The following is a 27,585-nucleotide window of genomic DNA, read 5'->3' on the forward strand; positions in this document are numbered from 1 at the left end:
TGAAGTTAGCCAGAGTTTTCTCTGATGGTGCTTGTTTACTCAGGCCTAATACATTATTGTTGTATCTAAGCCTTCTACTGGTTAAAAATATTTTTATTTTTACACCTGACATTTATTATATGTGGGGGTGTAGCTTAGTTTTTGACACTTTTGTTGTATTTTCATACCCACATATAATATAAGCTACACTCCCACATATAATAAATGTCTAAAATCAAACATACCCCTTTTTCCTTCTCTGTTTTGCTTTTGGCACATGAAAGCTCCCATCTTTGCCATTTGACAATCATGATCATAATTTAAATTTGTAAATGTCTCATTGGAAAGAGATATACATGGATCCAAACATGTTGACATCCGTCTTACTGTCATACTGGGTATATAGCAGAAATCTGTATTCACTGTGTCCTTTACTTTAAAGTTAAGAATGTGCTTAACAGTGATTTCTTTTTTTACTGCTCTATTTACACTTGCATTTTCTGGTTCATTTTTAACCAACTGGTTTTCAAGTACTGTGTTACAGTTAAACTGTATTTTCCGTGTATTATTTCCTGGTTATCTTTAATATAGTTATTTGGTTTTCTAGGTTTGGGCTTATGCAAGTGTTACCGATACGCCAAGTGACTTTTAGAACATTGTGGGCAGTGTTTAGGCTTGTCTTTCCTGTATTCTGTAATCTTTCAAAGACAGGGGTCTGATTTTTCTGCTTTTCTTCTCCTCTTTTCTGAATGGTGGTTATTATTTCAATTGTTTTAAAAGCTAAGGATGGTGTTTGCCAATGTATTTAAGCTATGTGGTAGCACATGAAAAGAAAATATTTTTTCTTGTTGCAGTCTTCTTAATGAAGAAGGTAAAGGTGTTAGCACTTTCCTGTGCCCTCAAAATTGGAAACTCAGTTGCTGATTAGTTTCTTAGGGGTGCTTCTTGTTTATGTATGGTTTTTGGCTTATAATAATATCCTTATACACTACTTCATAGAAAGAGACTTTCTAAGTTGAAGGAGGTCTTAAGGGACATTTATGTAATTGAGCTTTATTTACATCTGATGCCTAGTTCCATTGATGGTTTACATTTATTGATTACTTATAGGGTATAGAATTGTGATGAGTGTTGTACAGTTGTGATGAGTGTTGGCTGATAATTGCACTCCCATATGGGGTTGTGAGAATTTAATGAGTTTATACATTAAATTCTCACAACCCTATATGGGAGAACAATTATCAGCCCATTTCAGCCAAAGAATCTGAGATTTAGCTGAATAAATGTCATGATTAGAAATTGTTCTAGCTAAGACTCACATTCAGGCCTGTCTGGCAGTACAGCTGTGCTCTAACCTCTGCATTATTACTTTCTGGTGCATAAAGATCTTGCACACAGAGCTTCTCAAACTTTAATATTCAGTGGTTTTGAGGAGGAGCCAGTGAGTCTGTCAAGCTCCCAGGTAAGGCCAATGCTGCTAATCCTCAGATGGCACTTTGAATAGCAAGACTCTGCTTACCCACATTTTGCCAAGTCCTACTTATAGAAGTAACACCTGCAGTTACATGAGACTCATTGCCTCAAAAAAGTAAGCCTTTTCATGATCAGATGGCTTTAATCACTATAAAGTTTTTCCTTTTGCTTCATTTTCCTCAGAGTAGCCAAAATCTTTCTTGAGGTAGTACAGCACAGACTCTAGCAGCAAAGTGCCTGTGTTCAAATCCAGGGCTCCACTCCTGTATGATTTTTTTTGACAAAGCAAACTGTTTCCTCAGTTTTCTCATCTTCTAACAGAGGGTAATAACTATAGCATATGCTTTATCAGACTGTTGAGAGAGTTAAAAGACATAAGGTGTTTAGAACAGTGCATGGCACGTAATAATTAGTCTATAAGGGTTAACTGTCATTATTATTAAATTGTTACTATATTCCATTTATTGCTTTCAATGGCTGTACCCTCTGGAATTCCTCCAAACAAATCTGTTCTCTCTTCCAACTTCTCAGATATTTGAAAACAGTCATCAAATTCTCACTGAGCCTTCTGTTCTCAAGGATAAGCACCCCCAGTTCCTTTGGCCTTTGTTTATGTGGGTCTCGTCTACATACTGGAGGCTTTCCCAGATGATCTTTTCTCTGTCAGTATGTGTGCCTTTCAGAGTATGAGGCATAGAACCAACTACTTCAATCTACAGGTGATCTAACAGGAACAAACAGCACAGGACTCTCCTTCCATCTGGTCACTGTGCTGCTAGGAAGGTAGCAGAAAATTCACAGAACCTTGTACTGGTTCCACTGGCTATTTCTGTGTCTCCCATTCTTTTATGTCTCTCCACAATGCTCTTCTTTGTAGTCCTGTTTCTCACTTTTAAACTCCAGCCTTCAGAATATTCCATCACTCTGTACGGATTCAGTTACAGTCTCTGCTACTGACACCCAGGCCAACATCCTTAGATGAAGATTGTAAGCTCCTTAAAGGTGGAGACCCTAATTCATCTGGGTCTGGTACAGACCTAAAAGGCACTTACATGTTGAACTGAAAACATACATATACATACATATATATATAAAATAGGAAACTCAGATACATTAGGCCCACATCCATCTAGGTTTTTATTCAGTTTTCCAATTCAGTGGCTGCCCTCTTGTCGCTATTACTAAAGCATAACACTTAATCTATTACCATATAAAACATTTGTCTTCTATAATGCTTCTTAGACCTAATTATCTCTCTGATGAATTGCTGAAATAAGGCCGTAACCAGTTTTCCTTTGTCTAGACTGTTCCTCATACTGCATTCCCAATTAATCTTCCTAAAGTACCATTTCAGTGGGAGTTCACTACCCCTCGATTATACACTGGTTCTAGTTTGCTTGTCAGAACATGTTCAAACTTAGTATTTTGACATTTAAAGGTCAGATTATCTCCACTTTAATCTTTTTCTTCACTTTTTATACCCAAGCATCATGCCAGCTTCCTGGTTACATATACATAGTATACAAAGGCATAAACACACATGCTTTTGCTTTTGACCTCTACAACTTGGTTTATGTACCTAGAATGTCCTCCATTAAAATCCTGTTATTTTTCTAGCTCATCTTTTCAACAAGTTTGAAATATATTCATCTCTTCCTTCTTTACTTAGCACTTACTATATTTAATATACGTTTGACATTTCATTTATGTTCAAATCAAAATTTTAAGTACTATCTCAAGCACAGCAGGGAATGAAAAACCTATAGTGATAGCTCCTACCCTTAAGAAGTTTATAATCTAGTGGCTATACTTTGGAACATTCAGTTTTGTATGATTACAAAAGTAATACATGTTTGATGAAGAAAACCTTAAAAATTACAAAAAAAGCACAAAGTTTAAAAGAAATTAAAATCAAGAAATGTTTATTGAGAATCTAAGACAAACATGCATATTCAAAGAGCTTACAGTTTATGGAGAGACCAGCCAATCAATATGCAATATTTAAGTCCTTTAATTGAGGCAAATGTTGATTTTGAGAGCAGAGAGATGATGTTTTGATCTGAGTTACTGAGGTTGGAGCTTACTAAACTCACAGGGCAATTTCAGGAAAGGAAGATACCATGTGCAAAGGCATATGGCTCATTCAGGGGCACTCTGAATTGTGGCTGGAGCAAAATGTTTGAAATCTTTTTTCTTTTTTTTTCTCAAGAAGATGGAAGAGCTCCTCGAGGACAGACTGCTTTCTATTCCCTCGTGTCACTTAAGACTAAGCTATTCTTTCGCTTATATGCCCGTTATCAGTGTCAGCATTGTAAGGCCCTGATGGCAGGATCCATATTTTAGGGAGCTTTGTATTACACATAGTGAATAAATTACATGGTCATGAATCACCTAACAATGTTTTGGTCAATGACAGACTGCATATATGATGGTGGTCCCATAAGATTATACTGGGGCTGAAAAATTGCTATTGCCTATGGATGTCGTAGCCATCCTAATGTTGTGATGCAATGCATTACTCAAATGTGTCTGGTGATGCTGGTATAAACAAACCTACTGTGCTGCTCACAGTATAAAAGTATAGCACTTACAGTTATGTATAGTAATACTTGATAATTATGTTACTGGCTTATGCATTTATTATACTATTTTATCATTATTTTAGCATCTGCTCCTTCTACTTATTAAAAAAAAGTTGGCTGTAAAATAGCCTGAGGCAGGCCCTTCAGCAGGTATTCCTGAAGAAAACATTGTTATCAAATGAGATGACACCTCTGTGCATGTTACTGCCCCTGAAGACCTTCCAGTGGGACAAGAGGTGGAGGTGAAAGACAGTGACAGTGATAATGATGATCCTGACCCTGTTTAGGCCTAGACTAATGTGTGTGTTTGTGTTTTAGTTTTTAAGAAAAAAGTTTAAAAAGTTAAAAAATCTTAAAAATAGAAAAAAGCTTATAAAATAAGAATATTTCTGTACAGCTATACAATATGTTGGTGTTTTAAGGTAAATGTTATTACAAAAAGTCAAAAAGTTAAAAAATTAAAAAGTTTGTAAAGTTAAAAAAACTTTAAAGTTTGTAAGTTAAGGTTAATATTTAAGAAAAAAATATATTTTTATAAATTTAGTGTAGCCTAAGTGTACAGTGTTCATCAAGTCTGTATACTACTGTACAAGTGGTATATGTTCCTAGGCCAGGCTTGTCCAACTTGTGGCCCATGGGCTGCATGCAGCCCAGGATGGCTTTGAATGTGGCCCAACACAAATTCGTAAACCTTCTTAAAAGATAATATGAGATTTTTTTTGTGTGATTTTTTTTTTTTTAAGCTCATCAGATATTGTTAGTGTTAGTGTATTTTATATGGGGCCCAAGAAAGACAGTTCTTCCATTGTGGCCCAGAGAAGCCAAAAGATTGGACGCTCCTGTCCTAGGCCTTCCCATCCACTCACCATTACTCACTCACTCACTCACTAGAGCAACTTCCAGGCCTGCATGCTCCATTTATGGTAAGTGTCTATACAGGTGTACCATTTTTAATCTTTTATACCATATTTACACGGTACCTTTTCTGTGTCCAGATATATTTAGATACACAGATACCCACCATTGTGTTATAGTTGGCTACAGTGTTCCATACAGTAACATGCTGTACATGTTTGTAGCCTAGGTATGTACTAGGCTAAACCATCTAGGTTTATATAAGTACACTGTGATATTTACACAGCAATGAAATCACCTAACAATGAGTTTCTCAGACCGTATCCCTGTTTTTAAGTAATGCAATAACTATATTGGTTGAATTTTTTATATAGATCCAATGTGATTAAAATGAGTTATTTCCAGAAAGATTTGACTATTTCCACTTTTTGCCTATATTTTCTTTTCTTTAACTATCACAAAATGTATCTTTTATTTAGTCTTTATGAAATGTACCTCTTTTAATACTTCTTCCCTAATATATTTTCTAATCCCTGAAAGATGTTAATTTTAGGCTGATTTTGCACATGAGTCATATTGTGCTTTATACCATGGGCACATAGGTGTTTAATAATGCTTTTTAAAGCAACAAAAAGCAAAGTGTAAAGCATAATGACAGAGAATATCATTGTTTCAGCTCAGTTTTCACATTGCAGGGTAAAGCAGCTGACTGATGAAGAGGAGTGTTGTATCTGTATGGACGGGCGAGCTGACCTCATCCTGCCTTGTGCTCACAGCTTTTGTCAGAAGTGTATTGATAAATGGTAAGTTACCTACTGCCTTCATGGAATAGGCCGAGGTCAATGGGATAGTGTACATGAATAAACTTTGAAAAGTGCAAAAATACTGTAGTTAAGTATGAGAGTAATTTTTATTCTTTAGTACTTTGAATTTTATGTCATGCCTTCTATTGGTTAAAAATATTTTTATTTTTACACCTAACATTTATTATACGTGGGGGTGTAGCTTAGTTTTTGACACTTTTGTCGTATGAAAATTTGTACCTGACTTGAGTCTAAAATCAAACATATCCCTTTTTCCTCCTTTTTTCTCATTTCACCATTTATTCTGTATGTGTGTTTAGAAGGAATAAATCCTTGAATACTCGACCTAATCAGCTAGTCAAATACATTATTTTACAAAATAAGATGTGAGCATCTAGAATAATTTATAAAATACATAAAATAAATTACATGTATTTAATGTATAATTTGTTTAAACATATATCCACACCTATAAAAACTATCATCACAATCAAGATAGTGAACATCTCCATAACCCCTAAAAGTTATCCCCATTGTAAAGCCTTCTTCCCACTTCTTTCCACTAGTCCCCAGGCAAACAGTAATCTCCTTTCAATCTCTATAAAATAATCTGGATTTTCTAAACTTTTTATAAATGGAATCATAATATGTGCTTTTTTTGTCTGGCTTCTTTCATTCAATACAATTATCTTGAGATTTGTCCATGTTGTAGTATGTATCAATAGTTCATGCCTTTTTATTACTAAGTAATGTCTGTTAAGTGGCTACCATAGCTTGTTTGTTTATCCATTCACCTATTGAGGGAAATTAGATTGTTTTCCATTTTTAGCTATTACAAAATAAAGCTACTAGATACATTCATGGACAAGTCATTTTTATGGATGTATTTTGTTTTTTTTCTTGGGTGAATACCCAGAAGTGGAATGGCTACATCATATGGTAGGTGTGTGTTTAACTTTAAAAAAAAACTGCCAGCTATTTTCCAAAGCAGTCGTGCCATTTTGCATTCCCACTAGCACCATATGAAAGTTCCAGTTGCTTTACGTCCTTGGCCAGTATTTGGTATGGTTTAATTTCAGACATTTTAATAGGTGTGTAGTAATATCTCATTGTTGTTTTAATTTGCATTTCCCTACTAACTAAAGATGTTGAGCACCTTTTCATATGCCAGTTTACCATCTGTGTGTCTTCTCTGGTGAAGAGTACATCCAAATCTTTGCCCATTTCTTTATTGGATTTTTTCCCATACTATTGCGTTTTGAAAGTTCTTTGTATCCTGGATATATGTCCTTTATTAGATATGTGGTTTGCAAATATTTTCTCCCACTCTGTGGCTTGTCTTTTAATTCTCTGAAGAATGTCTTTCAGGGAGTAGAAGATGTTAATTTTGTTGTCCAATTTATCAGTCTGTGATTTATAGATAGTGATTTTAGTGTCATATCTTTTCTTAGATTTCTTTTCCTAACCAAAGATCACAAAGGTTTTTTTCTGTCTTCCAAAGTTTTATAATTTTTTAGTTTTACAATCTATTTTGAGTTAATTTTTTATATGATGAGTTACGGAATCAAATTTCTTTTTTTTTTATTTCTTTATTTTTTGCATATGGCTGTCCAGTTGCTACAGCACAATTTGCTGACAGGCTATCTTCACTAAATTGCCTCTGCACCTTTGTTGAAAATGTGGGCCTATTTCTGGACTGTTCTGTTTTGTTGACCTGTTTCACTAGTTTACACCAATAGCATACTACCTTGATTAGTGTAGCTTTATAATAAGTCTTAAAATCAGGATGTGTTAATTTTTCTACTTTGTTCTTTTCCAAAGTTGTTTTGCCTGTTCTAGGTCTTTTGCATTCCAATATGAATTTTAGAATCAGCTTATCAATTTCTGCCAAAAAGCTAATTTTGACTGGGATTGCATTGAATAAATACATCAATTGAGGGAGAGTGAATTTCTTACTAGTGAGTCTATCCACATACACAGTATATTTCTCCATTTATTTAGGTCTTTAATTTCTCTCACCAATTTTTGTAGTTTTCAGTGTTGCATATCTTTGATATTTATCCCCAAGTATTTCATATTTTTATGATGCTTTAAATGGTATTTAAAATTTTCAGTTTATGATTGATACTAGTGTATGGAAATAAAATAGGCTTTTGTATATCAACTTATATCCTGCAACCTTATTAAACTCATGTATCAGTTCTGGTAGTATTTTTGTAGATTCCATAGGATCTTCTTGAATGTCCAAATACCATTTTTCAAAGTGTTTTTCTGATTCGGAATTCTAAACTTTATTTTTTCTTTCAGTATGTTAATGATGTTGCTTCATACTCGCTTGCATTATTTCTAATGAGAACTCTGTCATCCTTTTTTCCTCTGTAGGTAATGTGCCATTTTTCCTCCTCTGTTTTTAAGGTTTTTTTTTCTTTTCACTGGTTTTGAGCACTTTGATTATGATGTGCCTTAGAATAGTTTTTTCATGTTTCTTGTGCTTGGGGTTCACTGAGCTTCTTGGATTAGATTTATAGTGTCATAAAGTTTGGAAATTTTTCAGCCATTATTTTTTCAGATTTTTTTTTCTATCTTCTCTCCCCTCTCCTGTGATTCCAATGACCATATATTAGCCCACTTGAAGTTGTACCACAGCTCACTGGTGCTATTTTTCTTCTTTTTTTTTTCTCTTTTGAGTCTTTCTCTGGGTTTTATTTTGGATAGTTACTATTGGGTTTCATTTGAATAGATACCCTTTTCATATTTACCGGTCTTTTTTTTCTTCACTGTCTAACTTGCCATTAATTCCATCTAGTGTATTTTTTTTTCTGGGGTACTTGTGATTTTTTTTTTATTACTGTACTTTAGGTTCTGGGGTACATGTGCAGATCATGCAGATTATTGCATAGGTACATACATGGCAAGGTGGTTTGCTGCCTCCATCCCTCCATCACCTATATCTTGCATTTCTCCCCATGTTATCCCTTCCCAACCTCCCCACCCACCCCCACTGTCCCTCCCTTAGTCCCCTCCACAACAGATCCCAGTGTGTGATGCTCCCCTTGCTGTGTTCACGTGCTCTCATTGTTCAACACCTGCCCATCAGCGAGAACATGCGGTATTTGGTTTTCTGTTCCTGTGTCAGTTTGCTGAGAATGATGGTTTCCAGATTCATCCATGTCCCTACAAAGAACATGAACTCATCTTTTTTTATGGCTGTTTAGTATTCCATGGTGTATATGTGCCACATTTTCTTTGTCCAGTCTATCATTGATGGGCATTTGGGTTGGTTCCAGGTCTTTGCTATTGTAAACAGTGCCTTAATGAACACATATGTTTATGTGTCAGTGTATTTTTTTTAACCTCAGATAATTAAGTTTTCATTTCTAGAAGTTTGATTTGGGTTTTTATTATCTTCCATGTCTCTTCTTAATATCTTTGATCTTTCCTCTAGTTTTTTAACTATATAGAATATGGTTACAATAACTTTCCATTTTATCTGTTAATCCTAATATCTGTGTTAGTTCTGGGTGGTTGTGATTGTGATTGATTTTTCCCTTCATTATAGGTTATATATTTCTGCTGCTTGTTTGTATGTCTGGTAGTCTCAATTGGATGCCAGACTTTGTGAATTTTACCCTTTTGGGTATTGGATATTTTTGTATTCCTATAAATATTCTTGAGCTTTTTTCTGGAATATAGTTAAGTGACTTGGAAACAGTTTGATTCTTTTGGATCTTACTTTTGTGATTTGTTAGGCAGGACCAGAGCAGTATTTAGTTTAGAACTAATTATGTCCCACTAATAGCAAGACCCTTTAGAGAACTCTAGTAATGCCCAAAGAGTGATGAGGCTTTCCAGTGTGGCTGGTGGAACAAGCAGTATCCCAGGCCCACTGAGCTTTAGGGTACTATCCCCTCAAAGCCCTTTGAGTGATTGCTCAGCCTCAGGTAGTATCCTCACGTGCACACGCTGATCAGCACTCCGCTGAGTATTCTGGCAGGGACACTTCTGTAGACCTCTGGAATTTTCCCTCTGTGCAGCTTTCCATTACTCTGCTCTGTAAACTCTAGCTGCTTGGCCCCCTGAGATTTTCAGCTCTGTCTGTTCAGCTCAAGAAGTTTGCCACGTTCCATCAAGGTTCCCCCTTCTTGATCAGGGGCTAGAAACTCTCAAGGCTATAAGCTGGGGCAAGTATAGATCTCACCTTCTTCGCCTCCCATGTCCCAGGGATCACTGTCCTTCGTTGCCTGATGGCCAGTGCTGTATTTGAAAGATTATATGAAACCGTTGTTTTAGTAATTTTAAGTGGGAAGATCTAGCCTCTGTTGGTTGGAAGCAGAAGCTATTTTTAAATTGTGATGTTTTGTGCACAGAAGAGCACACATCTAATTATCTTGTAAAATATCTCTGAGGAACCAGAAATCAACCTAAATAATATATGCCAACTCTAGCTTTCACATTTAGTTTTTGGAACAAAGTTCTAAAAATTTTTGCATAAAAGCCAAAAAGCAGTTGATATAAATAATTACTTTGGTCCCAGATTTCACAGACAGATTAAAAGAAAAACATCCCTGCATGATATGTCTCTGGTTCAAATACGGTATTTTTTAAATTTCCAAAATAATGTTTGACAAAAAAAATCCTTTTGGAAAACATAATCTTATTTAAGTGATCATATTTGAGTTCTCTCCCTGTGAGAAAAAGTATTATGCATGTAAAGTTTCTTTTATTTTAAACTTTGTATGCTCCATTTTTATACAAATCTTCCTGTTGCCTATAAGCCATAAGAATTTTTGTCAGACCTTTAAGCAGGCAACAGATAATATTGTTGAAAGTCATGTATATATTACTTAGCAAAATAATTAGTAATATCCTTTCCTATTGTCATATTCCCCTTCTACTGCCAAGAAGTTATTTCTAGAGTAATGGCTTCCATTTAAATAATCAAAATATAAGCATTTATACTTGACACTTTGACCAAATCTTCCATGGGTGAGAAGGAGATTCCTCTTAGAACTCACAAGGAGTTTTGATTTTAAAGGAAAACTTTACCTGTTTAGGTATGGGGATGTGAACTGCTGCATTGCTTGTAGCAACAAAAGACAGAAAAAAATGAAATGTCCTGTGGGAGACTAGTTAAACAACTTATGGCATAGCTATACAATGTATGTTAAAAAGAATGGTCTATAAGATATTGACAAGTAGAGCAGTGATGTGTGTGTGTGTGTGTGTGTACATGTACGCACATGCACATGCATCTGTGTACACATAAGCTTAATCAAGTTTAGTTTATCTCTAGAGGAATATAAGAAACTGGTAACTGTGGTTGCCCCTGGGAAAGAGAATTGAAGATTGAGATGGGAAGGAGAGATTTATTTTTCACTGTATACTTTTATGCTATTTTCTTTTTAAAAGCCATGTACATGTATTACTTTAAAAAATCCTGTTTTTAAAAAAGGAAAAAGAAAACAAACTGTTCTTGTTTTGACTTCTCTAATAGGAGTGATCGACACAGGAATTGCCCTATTTGTCGCCTACAGATGACTGGAGCAAATGAATCTTGGGTGGTATCAGATGCACCCACTGAAGATGATATGGCTAACTATATTCTTAACATGGCTGATGAGGCAGGCCAGCCCCACAGGCCATGACCTTGGAGCGAAGGTCTTCTGTTGCTATTGTAGGCTACAAATATTTGATCATGGGGGAAGAACGCAAGGTTGTGGCACAGACACGGAAAAATCCATTTTCTCCACCCTTTTATTTTTGCTACTCTGATCATTTGTCCCACTTTAAAAAATAAACCTCCCATGTTCATTTTTGGTAAACTAAAATTTGCTACTGTTTTAAACCATATTTTCCTATTATTTATCTGTTCAAATTTGTATTACAACTAATTGCTCCTGAATTCTTTGCTAAAGGTAACAGCAACACTTCCAGAGGCTTCTGAAACACTACTGTTTTGTGGGGCAGGAGTATTCTGGAATCTTTTTAGTTAGATATAAAATAAACCTCAAATATTAAAAAGCTGTAGCCATCTGAGAGAGGAAATTTTAAGTGACTGAAAATGTAGCATACATCAAAGTGCATGTTACTACTTAAAACTAGTGTTTCTGCTGGAATCTAAGGAGTATATATGCCCCCTTGTGGTTAATTATTGCTCCTTTAATAATTTTTACTTGAAATGATCCACAATTATTTCATAACTTTAGCAGTGTGTTTTGGAACTACTGTACTTAAAGATTTTTTTGTTTGCTTATTTTTGCCATACTGTATAATTTGGGTGAGGCCTATAAAGTTGGGTGTGACTTTCCCTTGCAAATGGATTTCTCCTGGGGAATTTTCTTGGCTGTTCTGGAAATGCTTTCCCACAGCTGCATAACTGTTCTAAATGGCTTTGATAATGCTCACACATCTTGGAGTTTCAGAAGGAAACTTTTCTGCATCACAGATACCAAATTTTGTATTTCTAAATTATTATAAGTCATTTAATATTGGTTTATGGTGCTTTTTTTCCCCTTAACTTGAAAACATGTTTCTGAGATTTCAGGGTCCTCAAATTTCATAGATTAAGAGACAAGAGGCCAGCATGGTGGCTCACACCTGTATTTCGAGCACTTTGGGAGGCCAAGGTGGGTGCATCACTTGAGGTTAGTAGTTTGAGACCAGCCTGGCCAACATGGTGAAACCCTGTCTCTACTAAGATACAAAAACTAGCTGGGCGTGGTGGCAAGTACCTGCGATATCGGCTACTCGAGAGGCCGAGGCAGGAGAAATGCTTGAACCTGGGAGGTGGAACTGCATTCCAGCCTGGGAGACAGAGTGAGACTCCTTCTCAAAAAAAAAAGGACAAGAAAATAGAGTGATGCTTTTTTACCGTATATACGTAAAATACGTCCGAAAATTAGAAGATAATTTGGCATTCTTGCTGTTTCACTGTACTTCCATTGAAAATTCTTTCCATTAAAATAGTCTAAAAGAATATAGTAATAATGGAATTGTGATCTTCAGTCATAACTTAACCATTTTTTTGCTTATCAACTAAATTTCTAACGTTAACATTTTGGCATGTAATAAAACAAGGGCCTGCCTCCTTTAAAATTTAACATTCCATGTAACTTTTCTGACTTCTTCATAAGTTGCAAATATTACTATTTTCCTAAACCAGGGTACACAATTTAAGTTGCCACTGATTGATGACAGAATTTTTGGATAATAGGATTTTAATAGGCAAGCAAATAAAGTTAAATCAATTTCAAGGAAAAACATCTGATATTTCAAGGTAGTTTGAAATTTCAAATTCCAAGGTAGCTTGATCTTGCCCCAAAAAATGCTGAAGACTAATCCATTGACATTCATAATGGGACAGCTAAATACCAAATAGCTAACTACTCCCTATGGAGGTTTATGCAAGCAGAGTTCCAGGGGTTCCATCATATCAACCTGGCAATGCACTTGGTGGTTGTGTGACCTTGAGAAAGTCTCTTACTGTTGTTTGTAGGTTCCTACTTTAGAAACTGAGACTTTATTTGTGGTTTTCCCACTATGTCAGCAGCAAAAACTTTTTCAAGGAAAATCTTACAGAACCCTTAAACACACATGCATACACACACATCCTACCCCCTATATAAAAGTCATATTTTATCATAAATTATAAATATGATTAAGTCAACCAATAAAAACACATTAATGCATTGGTAATAGCCAGTATGTTTGAATTTAGTGAGTAACACACTTGTATAATGGGAGTTGTTTTTAAAAAAAATTTTTTTAATTCAAGTCAAATTTGCAGAACCCTGTATCTCCTCCATAGCTTCTTAGTATTCCATGGAACATATTTTGAAAACCTTGGGATAGATGATCCACTGGGATCTTTTCCAGCTCAAAGATTTTAAATTGTCCTTTTGGATTAGACTTGCTGAGTTTAATTCAGATTGCCTCATTTTAAAGTGTTTCTGAAACGTGAACAAAGTTACCTTACAGAATTTTGCATCTTTCCAGGGATAGCCAATGATTTTATCACCCAGAATCCTTCACCTTTCAAGGAATTATTTAACAATGAGACCAGTGACTCAACAGGGCCCAAACCTTTTTATTTTACAATATGAGCTCCAAGACACTTACTGATCTACTGTGAATATAAAATATTATTAGCCTTATCAAATATCAAATAAATGAGCACAGCTCTTTGTTCGCTCTATTAAACTGGGTGATAATTCTTTAGATGTGACTGTTAGGTAGGTTCTACTGTAATAACTAATCATAAAAGTTGTAAATTTGATGGATGAAATGTACACTTTTTGTATTCTGTACAGCTTTGTCTTTTTTAAATATGAAGTACTTAAATGTACTTACTATAATAGGAAATATAATGTGTGCCTTCTAGGATTTGTGAAGTGGTTTCATGAACTCTAAGGAATTTGTTTTATAAGTTATAAAGTTTTCCCTATCCTAACTCAGTAACAGAGGGTTTACTCTGATTATGTATAGAACCTTAGTTTGAGAAAATGAATTTGACTATGTACTGAATTTAGAGGTTGAGAATAATAGTATCTGTGTTATTCTTAGGACCACTGATAAATTATGCAATAAATAATCTTTCGCAAGTAATTTTAGCTAATTGAAGAGATTCTTTTCTTATGTAATTTCACATTCTAATATACCAAATGATTATATTCCTTAGAATACTATTTTATATTGTGCTCTTGGGGTTTGTGATGTTTGTGTGCCATTTTTAAATTAATTTCAAATTGGACTCGATTTCCTTATGTCTAATACATATCTGGGAGAAAGGCTGCTTGAAAATATCTTTTGATTCAGTGATTTTCAACATTGGGAAGTTGAGTTTATTAAAAGATAGTCTGAATAATTTGCATTTTTAACTGTTATTGTCTTAAGCTTACTTTGTCTATCCTGGAATAAGAAAACTACTTGGAGATGGCCAGACGCAGTGGCTCATGCCTGTAATCACAGCACTTTGGGAGGCCAAGGCAGGCAGATCACGAGGTCAGGAGTTCGAGACCACCTTGGCCAACATGGTGAAACCCCATCTCTACTAAAAATACAAAAATTAGCCTGGTGTGGTGGTACATGCCTGTAATCCTAGCTACTCAGAGGCTAAGGTAGGAGAATCTCTTGAACCCAGGAGGCGGAGGTTGCAGTGAGCTGGGGTTGCAGTGAGCTGGAATTGTGCCACTGCACTCCAGCCTGGGGGAGAGAGCAAGACTCTGTCTCAGGCAAAAAAAAAAAAAACTACTTGGAGATTAGGGGAGTCAGCAGGTCACTCACATTTATGCTGGGCAACACGATGACAGTATCATATAAACATAAGCAGCTGACAATAGACTCATTTGTTCTTATGTCTTTTTACCCTGCTGCAGTGGTTCTCAACCTTTTTGGCACCAGGGACTGCTTTCATGGAAGACCATTTTTCCACAGACCTGGGGTGGTGTGGGCATAGTTTCACGATGAAACTGTTCCACCTCAGATCATCAGGCATTAATTAGAGTCTCATAATCTGCATGCATCCTAGATCCCTTGTATGCACAGTTCACAATAGAGTTCACACTCCTTGAGAATTTAATACTGCCACTGAGCTGACAGGAGGTGGAGCTTAGGCTGTAATGCTTACTCACCCACCACTCAACTCCCGTTATGCGGCCCAGTCCCTAACAAGTGGCAGATGGTACTGTCCATGGCCCAGGGGTTGTGGACCCCTACCCCAACAGACAGTAAAAATAAGAAAATACTCAACCCTATTGTAGTTTGTTTACCTTGTAAAATCATTTCCAAAATATAAGAATGTAATTTGAGAAACATTGTAGAATCTTAGTGCTGAAAAGTACAAAGACATAAGAATGAATAACAGTTGGTAGTTAATTTGCTGATACCATACTATGGAGAAATTCACATTTTACTGAAAAGACATAAAAGCCTTTGCAGAGATAGGTTTTGATAATCTTGCAGTTGTTTATAGTCTAAAATTTCCAAGGAAGTATGTGTGTCTGGTTAGTATTCCTTTTATTGGAATTAGTTACACTTGTTCTTTATAATGGTCATAGTTCAGTCATAGACTATTTAGATATATCACCTTCAGTTGTGTCTCAGACCCAGGAAATGAAGAATATTGTTTCACCAACACTCAGAAGAGAAAGCAAGAGAGATGTGCCTTCAGCTCTTTTCTAATCCAAGAAGCCATGATAAATATCAACCCAGGAGCTGTGATTTGTTTTCACGAGGCAAAGAGCAATGATGTCGATCGTTTCAACGATACAATTTGAAGTAACACGTAACGTGAACTTGAGCCCTTAAGGGTAAGTAAGGGATAACATGCCTCAAAACCTGTTCCTTTAGAAATCTGAGCCAATATACAATTAATTGCCCTTTATTCCAATTGCAAACACAAAGGAAAGTAGGGATTTGTCCCCCAAAAGGCCAATTAAGTATAACAATGTAATAAAAGCACAAAGTGCTATAGAAAAGAAGTCTGAAAAGCTTGCAGGACAGGTAGAATTCAATAGATGTTAGCTGGACACACTAAAATAATATCCCAGGAAGAGGAAATGAACATGTATAGCTTTGCTTATGAACTATAACAGGGTAGAAGTTAGAGAAAATGGTAGCAAAGATGTATCTTCTGGGTCTAGTGAGCTTCAGTTTATAAATTTTGAGTTTTCCAAGAGAATGTCATTCATGTCTGAGTCTTAGTAAAAGCTAAATTAGCTGTTATTATTGATAGCTTTCCATGGTGCCCAATCTTAAAAGTAAAAAAAAAAAAACTTTTAACATTTGCTTTCAATATGATTATCTTGAAATAGTTTTAAATTATTGAGCCACAGTCCTAACAGATTTTATTTAACAATTTTAAAAAAGATACCTGATACAGATAAAATGACAATGAGAAACTACACAATACTTCCTATGTTAGGGCAAATGTTTACAAATGGGGGCTTTTCAAAAATAATCCCTAAGATAACAATGGATTTTTATTCAATTTCATAATTAGCTGCAAGATAGCATATATATTTGCCTAGTAAAAATACTGCATTTATAGTTCCATATGCTAAATTCACCAGTGGAGGAGACAGGCATTATAAAGTCACAAGACGAGATAATCTAAAGACAAATAAGTTCACAGGCAGAAATAAGGTCCTTCTAACTATAATGATTCAAAAAGGCCTCCTGTAGTCTGACCGCAGAAGTATGCTATAGTTGAGCAGCCTCTTGAGTACTAAGAGCACATGTCCTTAAAATGTTGCCAAAAGAAATTCACTTAATTATTCAATATGTATTTATTGAGCACCTGCTACATACCAGGCACTAGTAACACAGAATAAGAGTACACTGGTAAAGCTTAATTCAGATTGGTCTTTAAAAATGCTTTCTACCTGGCTCCTGGGACCATTTTATCTTCTAAAATCATCATAGTAGGTAAGGGGAAAATTTTGCCTTAAAAAAAATGCACCAGGTTACATTGATGAAAACACACACACACACAACTAACATTTGTGAGGTCTAATGGAATAGTGGGGAAAGGACAGGATTTGGAATAAGGAAACCCAGTTGTAGGCCTGTTATTACTTATTAATTAGCTGTGCAACCTTAAGTAAATTTCATTCACTTCTCCCGCCTCTTAATTGATGAAGTGATAATTGGCCTGCAGTCATAGAGTATTAGAGCCAAAAAGAACAGAGATCATCTATCTAGTCCAGTGCTTTTCGAAGTTCTTCATTCAAGTGAAAATATTACGTAGCAGTTGCAGTGTAAAACTAATGAACGCAGAGTCCCTTTGACAGCCCCTGAGTGTCACTCCCTTTCCTCCCGTGCTCTAAAAAGTATTCATGAGGGGATTCACAGAACACCCTGAAAGCCACTCATCTAGTCCAAACCCTCACTTTGTAGGTGAAGAAACCAAGACTCAGAATAGGAGTGGCTGTTTTAATGAGTACATTTGGCTTCCAACTAGAAAGCGGGGAGGAAGGCTAAATAAAACGGTTTAAGAACTTCACTAAAAACACAAATTGTCAAGACGGAAGTCTTCCATTTTAACTCCCTCAAAGTAGCCCCTTTATGAAATGGAGCTTTGAAATTGATTGTGTTTAAGGCGGCCAGGCATCCAGAGGCTGAAATGAACAACTATCATCAATTAGCCTACTTGGGCCAATGGAGAAAAGTATGGCAGAAAACCACACAGACCTCATGTCACTTGGCATCTGACTATGGAAAATCCTGGCCCCAACAGTTCAAGCACTGGCAGTTTCAAGAGAAATACTTGAAATATTAGGAAAAAGTATAGACAAGTGCCCAGCTCCCAGATCCCCAAAGGAGAAGTCGCCATCTTGTTACTCAGAAATACTAACAAAAGTGAGCATGTTAATTCTTAAAGTGAGCAGTGCAACCAAAATCATCAGTTTGAAATTTCTTCAGAGGTATCCTCTTCAGAGAGGAAAGTCCTAGTTTGGAATCTTGACCACTATTAGCCACAGCAGACTTGAAATTAAACCAAAAAGTTAAAATGCATGTCAAATGCTAGAGCTATTTGGACAAGGCGGTGATCTCTTCTGATTTCATAGCATCAGACAGGTAGCTGAGCTCATTGCATAAGGTCTCATAGCGGAATGCCATCCGGATCTGAGCAACATTTGTCTTTCGAATATCATTTCCTTCAGGTCCTTCTTTATAATAATTTTGTCCCAGAAACTTTTGCTTTTCCTGTGGACCAAGAGAAATACAAATGAAACAATATACTTTTGATTCACTTTCTATAGCCACATGGGCAGCTTTGACATCAGTCACAGCAAATCAGACCAGTCTCCCTTAAGCTGATCTTCATTCAGGACATCTTATCCCCACAGGACTCAAAAATTCCTCCTGGCCTCCATGTCCTCAAGGATGTCACCCCAACAACCTCAGTCATCCTCAGACAACACTTCATTCCTGGCTGTGCTTTCCTTGATCAGAGAGGAAAGATGATAAGGTCTGCAGCAGCTGCTGGGGATGGGGAAGGAGGTACACTTTAATTAAGAAGTCCCTCCAGAGAGCTGACAAGGACAGTGTTTCTGGGGAGAGCCAATCCAAGGAACCATACTGCACATAAAAAGACTCTTAAGCCTGGGGAGGGAGTCTAGATGGCCAAATAGACACAACTCCAGCACACAATACCCAGCGAGAGAGATGTAGAAATCGAGAGGTCTCCTAGCTCCAAGGAACCAGGTGCATTTCAACAGGTCTGGTCAGACAGTGAGCAAAGCCCAGGCAAGGCAAACCAAGGTGGGGAGGGGTGCTGCTTCACCCAGAAAGTGCATCTGACCAGTGAGTCAGAGGCTCCCCCTCTAGCACTCTGGTCCAGATATAACACTTCCTCCAAAGCCTCAGCAATACACAGAACAGGGGATCTTTGCCAGTCAAGCACCAGGAATTACAAGCGCAGAGTTGAATAATCAGGATAGTGTCCCGGATTGGCACACAGATCTAAGCAAACACATAAGCCCATGAGCCAGCTGGCAGAGCTTGCAGACTGAGCTATTGCCCCTTCCCCCTGCCTAGAGAGAGAGGGAGGTGAAACCAGGAAGACAGATGGTGCTGCTGGGCGGGTCCCTACCCTTCCTGACAAACCCCAGAGGGCTCAAGCACTAAACTCTAGTGGGTTAGGCAGCCAGTTCTTCAGTCTGAGCTGAACCCTGAATGACCCAGCCCTGTGGAGGAAAGACACAACCCACCATTAAAGGGGTGGGAGTAGGTGTCATGTTTTAACAAAAAACACAGGAAGCCTACATAGCAATGGGATGGTGTTCTTGACACCTAGCAGCATCTCCAGGTCAGCAGAACACCCAGGCCTAACCTCCCAGTGTAAACAAAAAAGACAGGAAGCTTACCTAGTAACCTGAAGGAGTTCCTAGAAACCCAGTAGCACCTCGACAGCCAGAAAAGCAACCTCATCAAGCAGCTCCCTGAGATCACAGCCAGGTATACCCACAAAGATGGGGAAAAAGAAAACTGCGCAAAAAAAATGAAACCATCAAAGACCAGAACACCTCTTCTCCTTCAGGGGATCACAACTCAACAACATGGGAACACAACATGACTGAGAAAGAATGTGATGAATTTACAGAAACAGGCTTCAGAAGGTGGATAATAACTTTTCTGAGCTAAAGGAACGCATTCTAACTCAATGCAAAGAAACCAAAAACCTTGAAAAAAGGTTAGATGAAATGCTAACTAGAATAACCAGCTTAGAGAAGAGCATAAACGACTTGATGGCATTGAAAAACACAGCACAAGAACTATGTGAAGCAAACACAAGTTTTAATAGCCAAATTGATCAAGCAGAAGAAAGGATATCAGAGATTGAAGATCAACTCAATGAAATAAAAAGAGAAGGCAAGACAAGAGAGAAAAAGAGTGAAAAGAAATGAACAAAGCCTTCAACAAATACGGGATTATGTGAAAAGACCTAATCTACGCTTGATCATTGTACCTGAATATGACGGTGAGAATGAACCCAAGCTGGAAAACACTCCAGGATATTATACAGGAGAAATTCCCAAGCCTAGCAAGGCAGTCCAACATTCAAATCCAAGAAATACAGAGAACTCCACAAAGATATTCCTCAAGAAGAGCAACCCAAAGGCACATAATCATCAGATTCACCAGGGTTGAAATGAAGGAAAAAGTGCTAAGGGCAGCCAGAGAGAAAGGTCAGGTTACCCACAAAGAGAAGCCCATCAGACTCACAGCAGATCTCTCAGCAGAAACCCTACAAGCCAGAAGAGAGTGGGGGACCAATATTCAACATCCTTAAAGAAAAGAACTTTCAACCCAGAATTTTCATATCCAGCCAAACTAAGCTTCATAAGTGAAGGAAAAATAAAATCCTTTGCGAACAAGCAAGTACTCAGAGATTTCATCACCACCAGGCCTGCTTTACAAGAGCTACTGAAAGAGGCACTACATGCAGAAATGAACAACCAGTACCAGCCACTCCAAAAAGAGACCAAATGGTAAAGAGCATCAACACAATGAAGAATGAGCATCAACACAATGAAGAATCTGCATCAACTAATGGGCAAAACAGCCAGCTAGCATCAAAATGGCAGTATCAAATTCACACATAACAATATTAACATTGAATGTAAATGGCCTAAACACCCCAATCAAAAGACACAGACTGGCAAACTGGATAAAAAGTCAAGACCCATCAGTGTGCTGTATCCAGGAAACCCATCTCACATACAAAGACACACATGAACTCAAAATAAAGGGATGAAAGAAGATTTACCAAGCAAATGGAGATCAAAAAAAAGCAGGGGTTGCAATCCTAGTCTCATAAAATGGACTTCAAACCAACAAAGATCAAAAGCGACAAAGAAGGGCATTACATAATGGTAAAAGGATCAATCTAATAAGAGCTAACTATCCTAAATACGAACCCAACACAGGAGTATGCAGATGTATAAAGCAAGTTCTTAATGACCTAAAATGAGATATAGACTCCCACACAATAGTGGGAGACTTCAACACTCTACTGTCAATACTAGACAGATCAACGAGACAGAAAAGTAACAAGGACATCCAGGACTTGAATGCAGAGCTAGACCAAGTGGACCTAATAGACATATATAGAATGCTCCACCCCAAATCCACAGAATATACATTTTTCTCAGCACCACATCGCACTTACTCTAAAATTGACCACATAATTGGAAGCAAATCACTCCTTAGCAAATGCAAAAGAATAACAAAAAGTCTATCAGACCACAGCGCAATCAGATTAGAACTCAGGATTAAGAAACACACTCAAATCCGCTCAACCACTTGGAAACTGAACAACTTGCTTCTGAGTGTAGACTGGATAAACAATGAAATGAAGGCAGAAATAAAGGTGTTTTTTGAAACCAATCAGAATGAAGACACAACTTACCAGAATCTCTAGGACACCTTTAAAGCAATGTCAAAAGGGAAATTTATAGCAGTAAATGCCCACATTAGAAACAAGGAAAGATCTAAAATTGACACCCTATCATCAAAATTGAAAGAGCTAGAGGAGGAAGATAAAAATAAAAAACCTCAAAAGCTAGCAGAAGACAAGAAATAACTAAGATCAGAGCTGAACTGAAGGAGACAGAGACACAAAAAACCCTTCAAAAAAATCAATAAATCCAGGAGCTGGTTTTTTGAAAAGATCAACAAAATAGACTGCTAGCCAGACTAATAAAAAAGAAAAGAGAGAAGAATCAAATAGATGCAATAAAAAAAGATAAAGGGGATATCACCACTGATCCCACAGAAATACAAACTACCATCAGAGATTACTACAAACAGCTCTACTCACATAAACCAGTAAACCAGGAAGAAATGAATAAATTCCTGGACACTTGTACTCTACCAAGACTAAACCAGGAGGAAGTCAAAACCCTGATGAGACCAATAAGGGCTGAAGTCAAGGCAGCAATAAATAGCCTACCAGCCAAAAAAGTCCAGGTCCAAATGGGTTCACAGCCAAATTCTACCAGACGTACAAAGAGGAGCTGGTTCCATTCCTTCTGAAACTATATCAAACAATACAAAAAGAGAGGATCCTCCCTAACTCATTTTATGAGCCCAACATCATCCTGATACCAAAAACCAGGCAGAGACTCAACTAAAAAAGAAAACTTCAGGCCAATATCCATGATGAACATCGACACAAAAATCTTCAATAAAATACTGGCAAACCAAATGCAACAGCACATCAAAAAGCTTATTCATCATGATCAAGTAGGGTTCATCCCAGGGAAGCAAGGCTAGTTCAACATACACAAGTCCATAAACATAATCCATCACATAAACGGAACCAAAGACAAAAACCACATGATTATCTCAATAGATGCAGAGAAGGCCTTTGACAAAATTCAACAGCACTTCATGCTAAAAACTCTCAATAAACTAGGTATCGATGGAACATATAAAATGATAAAAGCTATTTATGACAAACCTACAGCCAGTATTGTACTGAACGGGCAAAAGCTGGAAGAATTCCCTTTGAAATCAGGCACTAGACAAGGATGCCCTCTCTCACCACTCCTATTCAATATAGTATGGGAAGTTCTAGCCAGAGCAATCAGGCAAGAAAAAGAAATAAAGGGTATTCAATTAGGAAAGGAGGAAGTCAAACGGTCTCTATTTGCAGACAACATGATTGTGTATTTAGAAGACCCCATCGTCTCAGCCCAAAATCTTCTCAAACTGATAAGCAACTTCAGCAAAGTCTCAGGATACAAAATCACTGTGCAGAAATCACAAGCATTCCTTATATACCAATAACAGACAAACAGCCAAATCAAGAGCAAACTCCCATTCACAATTGCTACAAAGAGAGTAAAATACCTAGGAATACAACTAACAAAGGATGTAAAGGACCTCTTCAAAGAGAACTACAAACCACTGCTCAATGAAATAAGAGAGGACACAAACAGATGGAAAAACATTCCATGTTCATGGTTAGGAAGAATCAATATCGTGAAAATGGCCATACTGCCCAAAGTAATTTATAGATTCAATGCTATCCCCATCAAGCTACCCATGACCTTCACAGAACTGGGGAAAAAAACACTTTAAACTTCATATGGAATCACAAGAGAGCCGGCATAGCCAAGACAATCCTAAGCAAAAAGAACAAAGCCAGAGGCATCACACTGCCAGACTTCAAAGTATACTACAAGGCTACAGTAATCAAAACAGCATGGTACTGATACCAAAACAGAGACATAGACCAATGGAACAGAACAGAGGCCTCAGAAGCAACACCACACATCTACAAGCATCTGATCTTTGACAAACCTGACAAAAACAAGCAATGGGGGAAAGGACTCCGTGTTTAATAAATGGTGTTGGGAAAATTGGCTAGCAATGTGCAGAAAGCAGAAACTGGACCCCTTCCTGTCACCTTACACTAAATTTAACTCCAGATGGATTAAAGATTTAAACATAAACCCTAACACCATAAAAACACTAGAAGAAAACATAGGCAAAACAATCCAGGACATAGGCATAGGCAAGGACTTCATGACTAAAACATCAAAAGCAATGGGAACAAAAGCCAAAATAGACAAATAGGATCTAATTAAAATTCAGAGCTTCTGCACAGCAAAAGAAACCATCATTAGAGCGAACCGGCAACCAACAGAATGGGAAAAAAAATTTGCAGTCTACCCATCTGACAAAGGGCTGATATCCAGAATCTACAAAGAACTGAAACAGATTTACAAGAAAAAAACAAGCCCATTCAAAAGTGGGCGAAGGATATGAACAGACACTTTACAAAAGAAGACATACATGAGGCCAACAAACATATGAAAAAATGCTCATCATCACTGGTCATTAGAGAAATGCAAATCAAAACTACATTGAGATACCATCTCACACCAGTTAGAATGGTGATCATTAAAAAAATCTGGAGACAACAGATGCTGGAGAGGATGTGGAGAAATAGGAACACTCTTACACAGCTGGTGGGAGTGTAAATTAGTTCAACCATTGTGGAAGACAGTGTGGTGATTTCTTAAGCATCTAGAAAGAGAAATTCCATTTGACCCAGCAATCCCATTACTGGGTACATACCCAAAGAACTATAAATCATTCTACTATAAAGACACATGCACATGTATGTTCATTGCCACCCTGTGTACAATAGCAAAGACCTGGAACCAACCCAAATGCCCATCAATGATAGACTGGACAAAGAAAATGTGGCACATATACAGCATGGAATACCTAACTGCCATAAAAAACGAGTTTGTGTCCTTTGTAGGGACATGGATGAATCTGGAAACCATCATTCTCAGCAAACTGACACAAGAACAGAAAACCAAACACTGCATATTCTCACTCATAGGCGGTGTTGAACAATAAGTACACGTGGACTCAGGGAGAGGAGCATCACATACTGGGGGCAGTTGGGGGAAGCTAGGGGAGGGACAGCAGGGGGTGGGGAGGGATAACATGGGGAGAAATGCCGGATATAGTATGCACCTATGCAACAACCCTGCATGACCCACACATGTACCCCAGAACCTAAAGTAAAATTAAAAAAAAATTATAAAGGAAAAAAAAAAAAGAATCTTAAGCCTTTAATTTAAACTCTGCTGCATCATCACCCAACAAGGGAAGCCCCTAATGCAGCCTCTCCCCAACCAGTGACATCACCCAGGGAAGTGTCAGCAGACCTAAGATACATCAGAACATGGGTCTCACTTCTAGTGCCACCTCAGAATTACAGGGCTTTTTAAAAAATGACACATGTCTCAGTCCCATTGTCTAGGTTTTTATTCAGTCTAGATACTTTTCCCATCTATTCAAGAAATACTGAGCTCCTGCTCTGTGCCAGGGACTATCTAGGGCCCAGGGATATAATTCTGAACAAGCCTCTTCCCTCACAGAGCTTATATTCTAGAGGGAAAGACAGAAAAACACATAACTAAATATTAGCAGGAATAAATGTTATGGAGAAAAACAGATTAAGGGGACAGAGAATAATAGCAAATGTGTGGCTATTTTAGAATAGGCTATCAGGGAAGGCCTCTCCGAGAAGCCGTAGAGGTCTGAAAAGGGTGAGGAAGCAGCCATGGAAACGCAGGAGGCTGCTACATTTTCTCTCCCCATGCCTGAGTGTCAGAGGCCCTGCCTGCTGTGTTGTCACAGATCCCCAGTGCTTGGAAGGTGCCTGGCACACAGCAGGCAGCCTTCCCAGGAGGGACACAGGTGGCACCATCACACTGCATACCTGATGCGAGAGGCCGCTCTGCAGCACGCTGTTCCTGGCGATCTCACACAGGTCGCACGTGCTCAGCTTCCACACTTGAGCTGCAATGGCATATTCTTCCATAAGTGCTTCCTAGACCCTCCCCAAAGCATGTGGATTAGACGGGAGAATATCCAAATCAACCCTTCACAAATGTCCAAAGATAATATCAGACACTGCAGGTTTAACTTTTCCTCACTAAATGGCACCTGGACCATCAAATGTCACACCTTCAATGCCTAAGATCTTCTGTGAAATCATGGGTTATCAAAGATCTAAAATCACATCTCCAAAATTTATTCATTGACCAGCACTAAGAGCTCATGTTGAAGCCCTGTACCAGTCGTCAGGGATGCCTGTCTCTGCTCCCCTGTGACAAGCCCTCTAGTCATGCCATTTTTAGCACTTGCTCTCTAGCTTTTCTTTTTAACACACTATTTTCTTAAGTTTGCCATATATATATATTACACACACACACACATATATATATGAATGTGATATACATACATACATACATACATATATATATATATATGAGTAAAATACTAAAAGCAGAGACAGAACATCAAAAAAAGAAAAAGAAGTGATCATAGGATAGGTGGTAAAATGGTGTACTCCCAGAAAGATCTGGGTTTGAGCTGTGGTTTTGCTTCCCTTCTGGGATGCGAAGTATCTATTCATGAGCCCTCTATGACCTCTTCCCTACCCTACTGCTGCTGTAGCCTAGAGCAATGGTTCTCAAAGTACAGGTCAAGGACCGATGAAGGTCCTAAAACCTTTTGAAAGGTCTTCTCTTTTCCAATTACGTATTTTCACGAAGCAAGATTTTCTATTTTTATATATTTTGACTAAAAACAAATTGAATGCAGAAATGGCCAGGAGAGTCCTGCTGACTTCCATTAAGACATTAAAGAGGCTTAAAAATGCAAAACAAAGGTGGGGGGGTACTGTTACTTTTCAGGAAAAAAGAAAATTATGTAACATTTAATTGGTTTATTGATACAGTTTTTAAATAATATTTTTAAATTTCTTATTCATTTCTAACATGTTAAATATCAGTAGATATGACCCACATAAACAACAGGTCTTTGAGAACTTCAATTCTTAAGAGTATAAAGGGGTCCAGAGACCAAGAAGTTAGAGCACCTCTGTCCTAAAAGACTCTGGTGCTTCTGTTTGTGGTAAGCAATGGCTGGTCTCGTCAGCACCATCGAAACGTGCTGGGTACACTTGCGTCTGGCCCCCATGCATGACACCACCTTTGCCTTCCTCTTTTCTTTTCCCAGAGACCCAACGTGTAGAAATTGTAATAGCATTGATTTAGAAGGCATTTTAAAATATTTTGAATATATGCAGATACTGCACTAGACCCTTTGATTCATTATCTTCATGAATCCTCACAAGGTAGGGGTAGAGACAATTTAATCTCCATTTTACAGATGAAGAGGAACTTGATCCAGAGAGCTAATAACTTTACCAAGATCACAGAGCTCATAAATGTCAAAGAAAGGGAAAATAGAGGAAGGCAAAGATACTAATACTAAATTGTGCCTTAGAGGGTTCCAGAACCCCAAAGAGAGGGTTCCTGGAAGGCACAATTTTCTCCCACCAGTGACTTCCCTTCTGTCTTCACTGGGCCACCAGCCCCACCCCAAAAGCAGAACTGAGCCATTGGCTTAGGTCCCTGAAATGGGAGGACAGGCTAGGACTGATTCCTACTGAGGCGCTACCATCCTCACCCCAAAGTCCTCACCTTCGTGTAGTGGAACTGCATGGGGTCATCGGTGGAAAGAGAAACGTGCAGTCCCTTGTGCAGGAATTCCCTCAGAGGGTTCTTGGAATATTCGAGAAACAAACTGTTGTTGCTAAGAGGAGACATGGCAATGGGGATCTGAGCAAGGTAGTAGAGATACTGCAATACCGGACTCTGCAAAAGAACCACCGAACTCATGTGACAAGTGCCAGAGAGAGGAGAAGGGAAAATGGAAGGGAGAAAAAGAGGGAAGAAGCATTCACCAGTGGAAACCAGGGGTCTGAACAGTGTCTGTTCAAGTCCTCAACCTGAGTTCCTGGAAGCTGGAACACACAGACACACATTCCCCTTCCCCACTGTTCATCTCAT

The 27,585-nt window shown here is 37.8% G+C and overlaps 2 protein-coding genes across 6 annotated transcripts in view; one reads left to right on the plus strand and one right to left on the minus strand.

The window, feature by feature from the left end:
* RNF141 (ring finger protein 141) overlaps positions 1-13,963 on the plus strand; it is a 42,301-nt gene extending 28,338 nt beyond the window's left edge. The window contains exons 5-6 of the mRNA XM_012456671.3: positions 5,585-5,692; positions 11,187-13,963. Coding sequence (XP_012312094.1) covers positions 5,585-5,692; positions 11,187-11,337 — 259 coding nt within the window. The 3' untranslated portion in view covers positions 11,338-13,963. The remainder of the gene's footprint in view (positions 1-5,584; positions 5,693-11,186) is intronic.
* A 352-nt stretch (positions 13,964-14,315) lies between these two features.
* The window catches only part of AMPD3 (adenosine monophosphate deaminase 3), a 62,268-nt gene continuing 48,998 nt past the window's right edge, over positions 14,316-27,585 (minus strand). For all 5 annotated transcript variants that reach the window (XM_012456672.3, XM_012456675.3, XM_012456673.2 and 2 more), the window contains 3 exons: positions 27,217-27,390; positions 25,446-25,556; positions 14,316-18,397 (listed from right to left, as the gene is read on the minus strand). In XM_012456672.3, coding sequence (XP_012312095.1) covers positions 18,221-18,397; positions 25,446-25,556; positions 27,217-27,390 — 462 coding nt within the window. In that variant the 3' untranslated portion in view covers positions 14,316-18,220. The remainder of the gene's footprint in view (positions 18,398-25,445; positions 25,557-27,216; positions 27,391-27,585) is intronic.

This window comes from Aotus nancymaae, unplaced genomic scaffold, assembly GCF_030222135.1.
Source record: "Aotus nancymaae isolate 86718 unplaced genomic scaffold, 86718_ANA_hifiasm-v0.15.2.pri h1tg000059l, whole genome shotgun sequence".
In the NCBI taxonomy this organism is placed as follows: Eukaryota; Metazoa; Chordata; class Mammalia; order Primates; family Aotidae; genus Aotus; species Aotus nancymaae.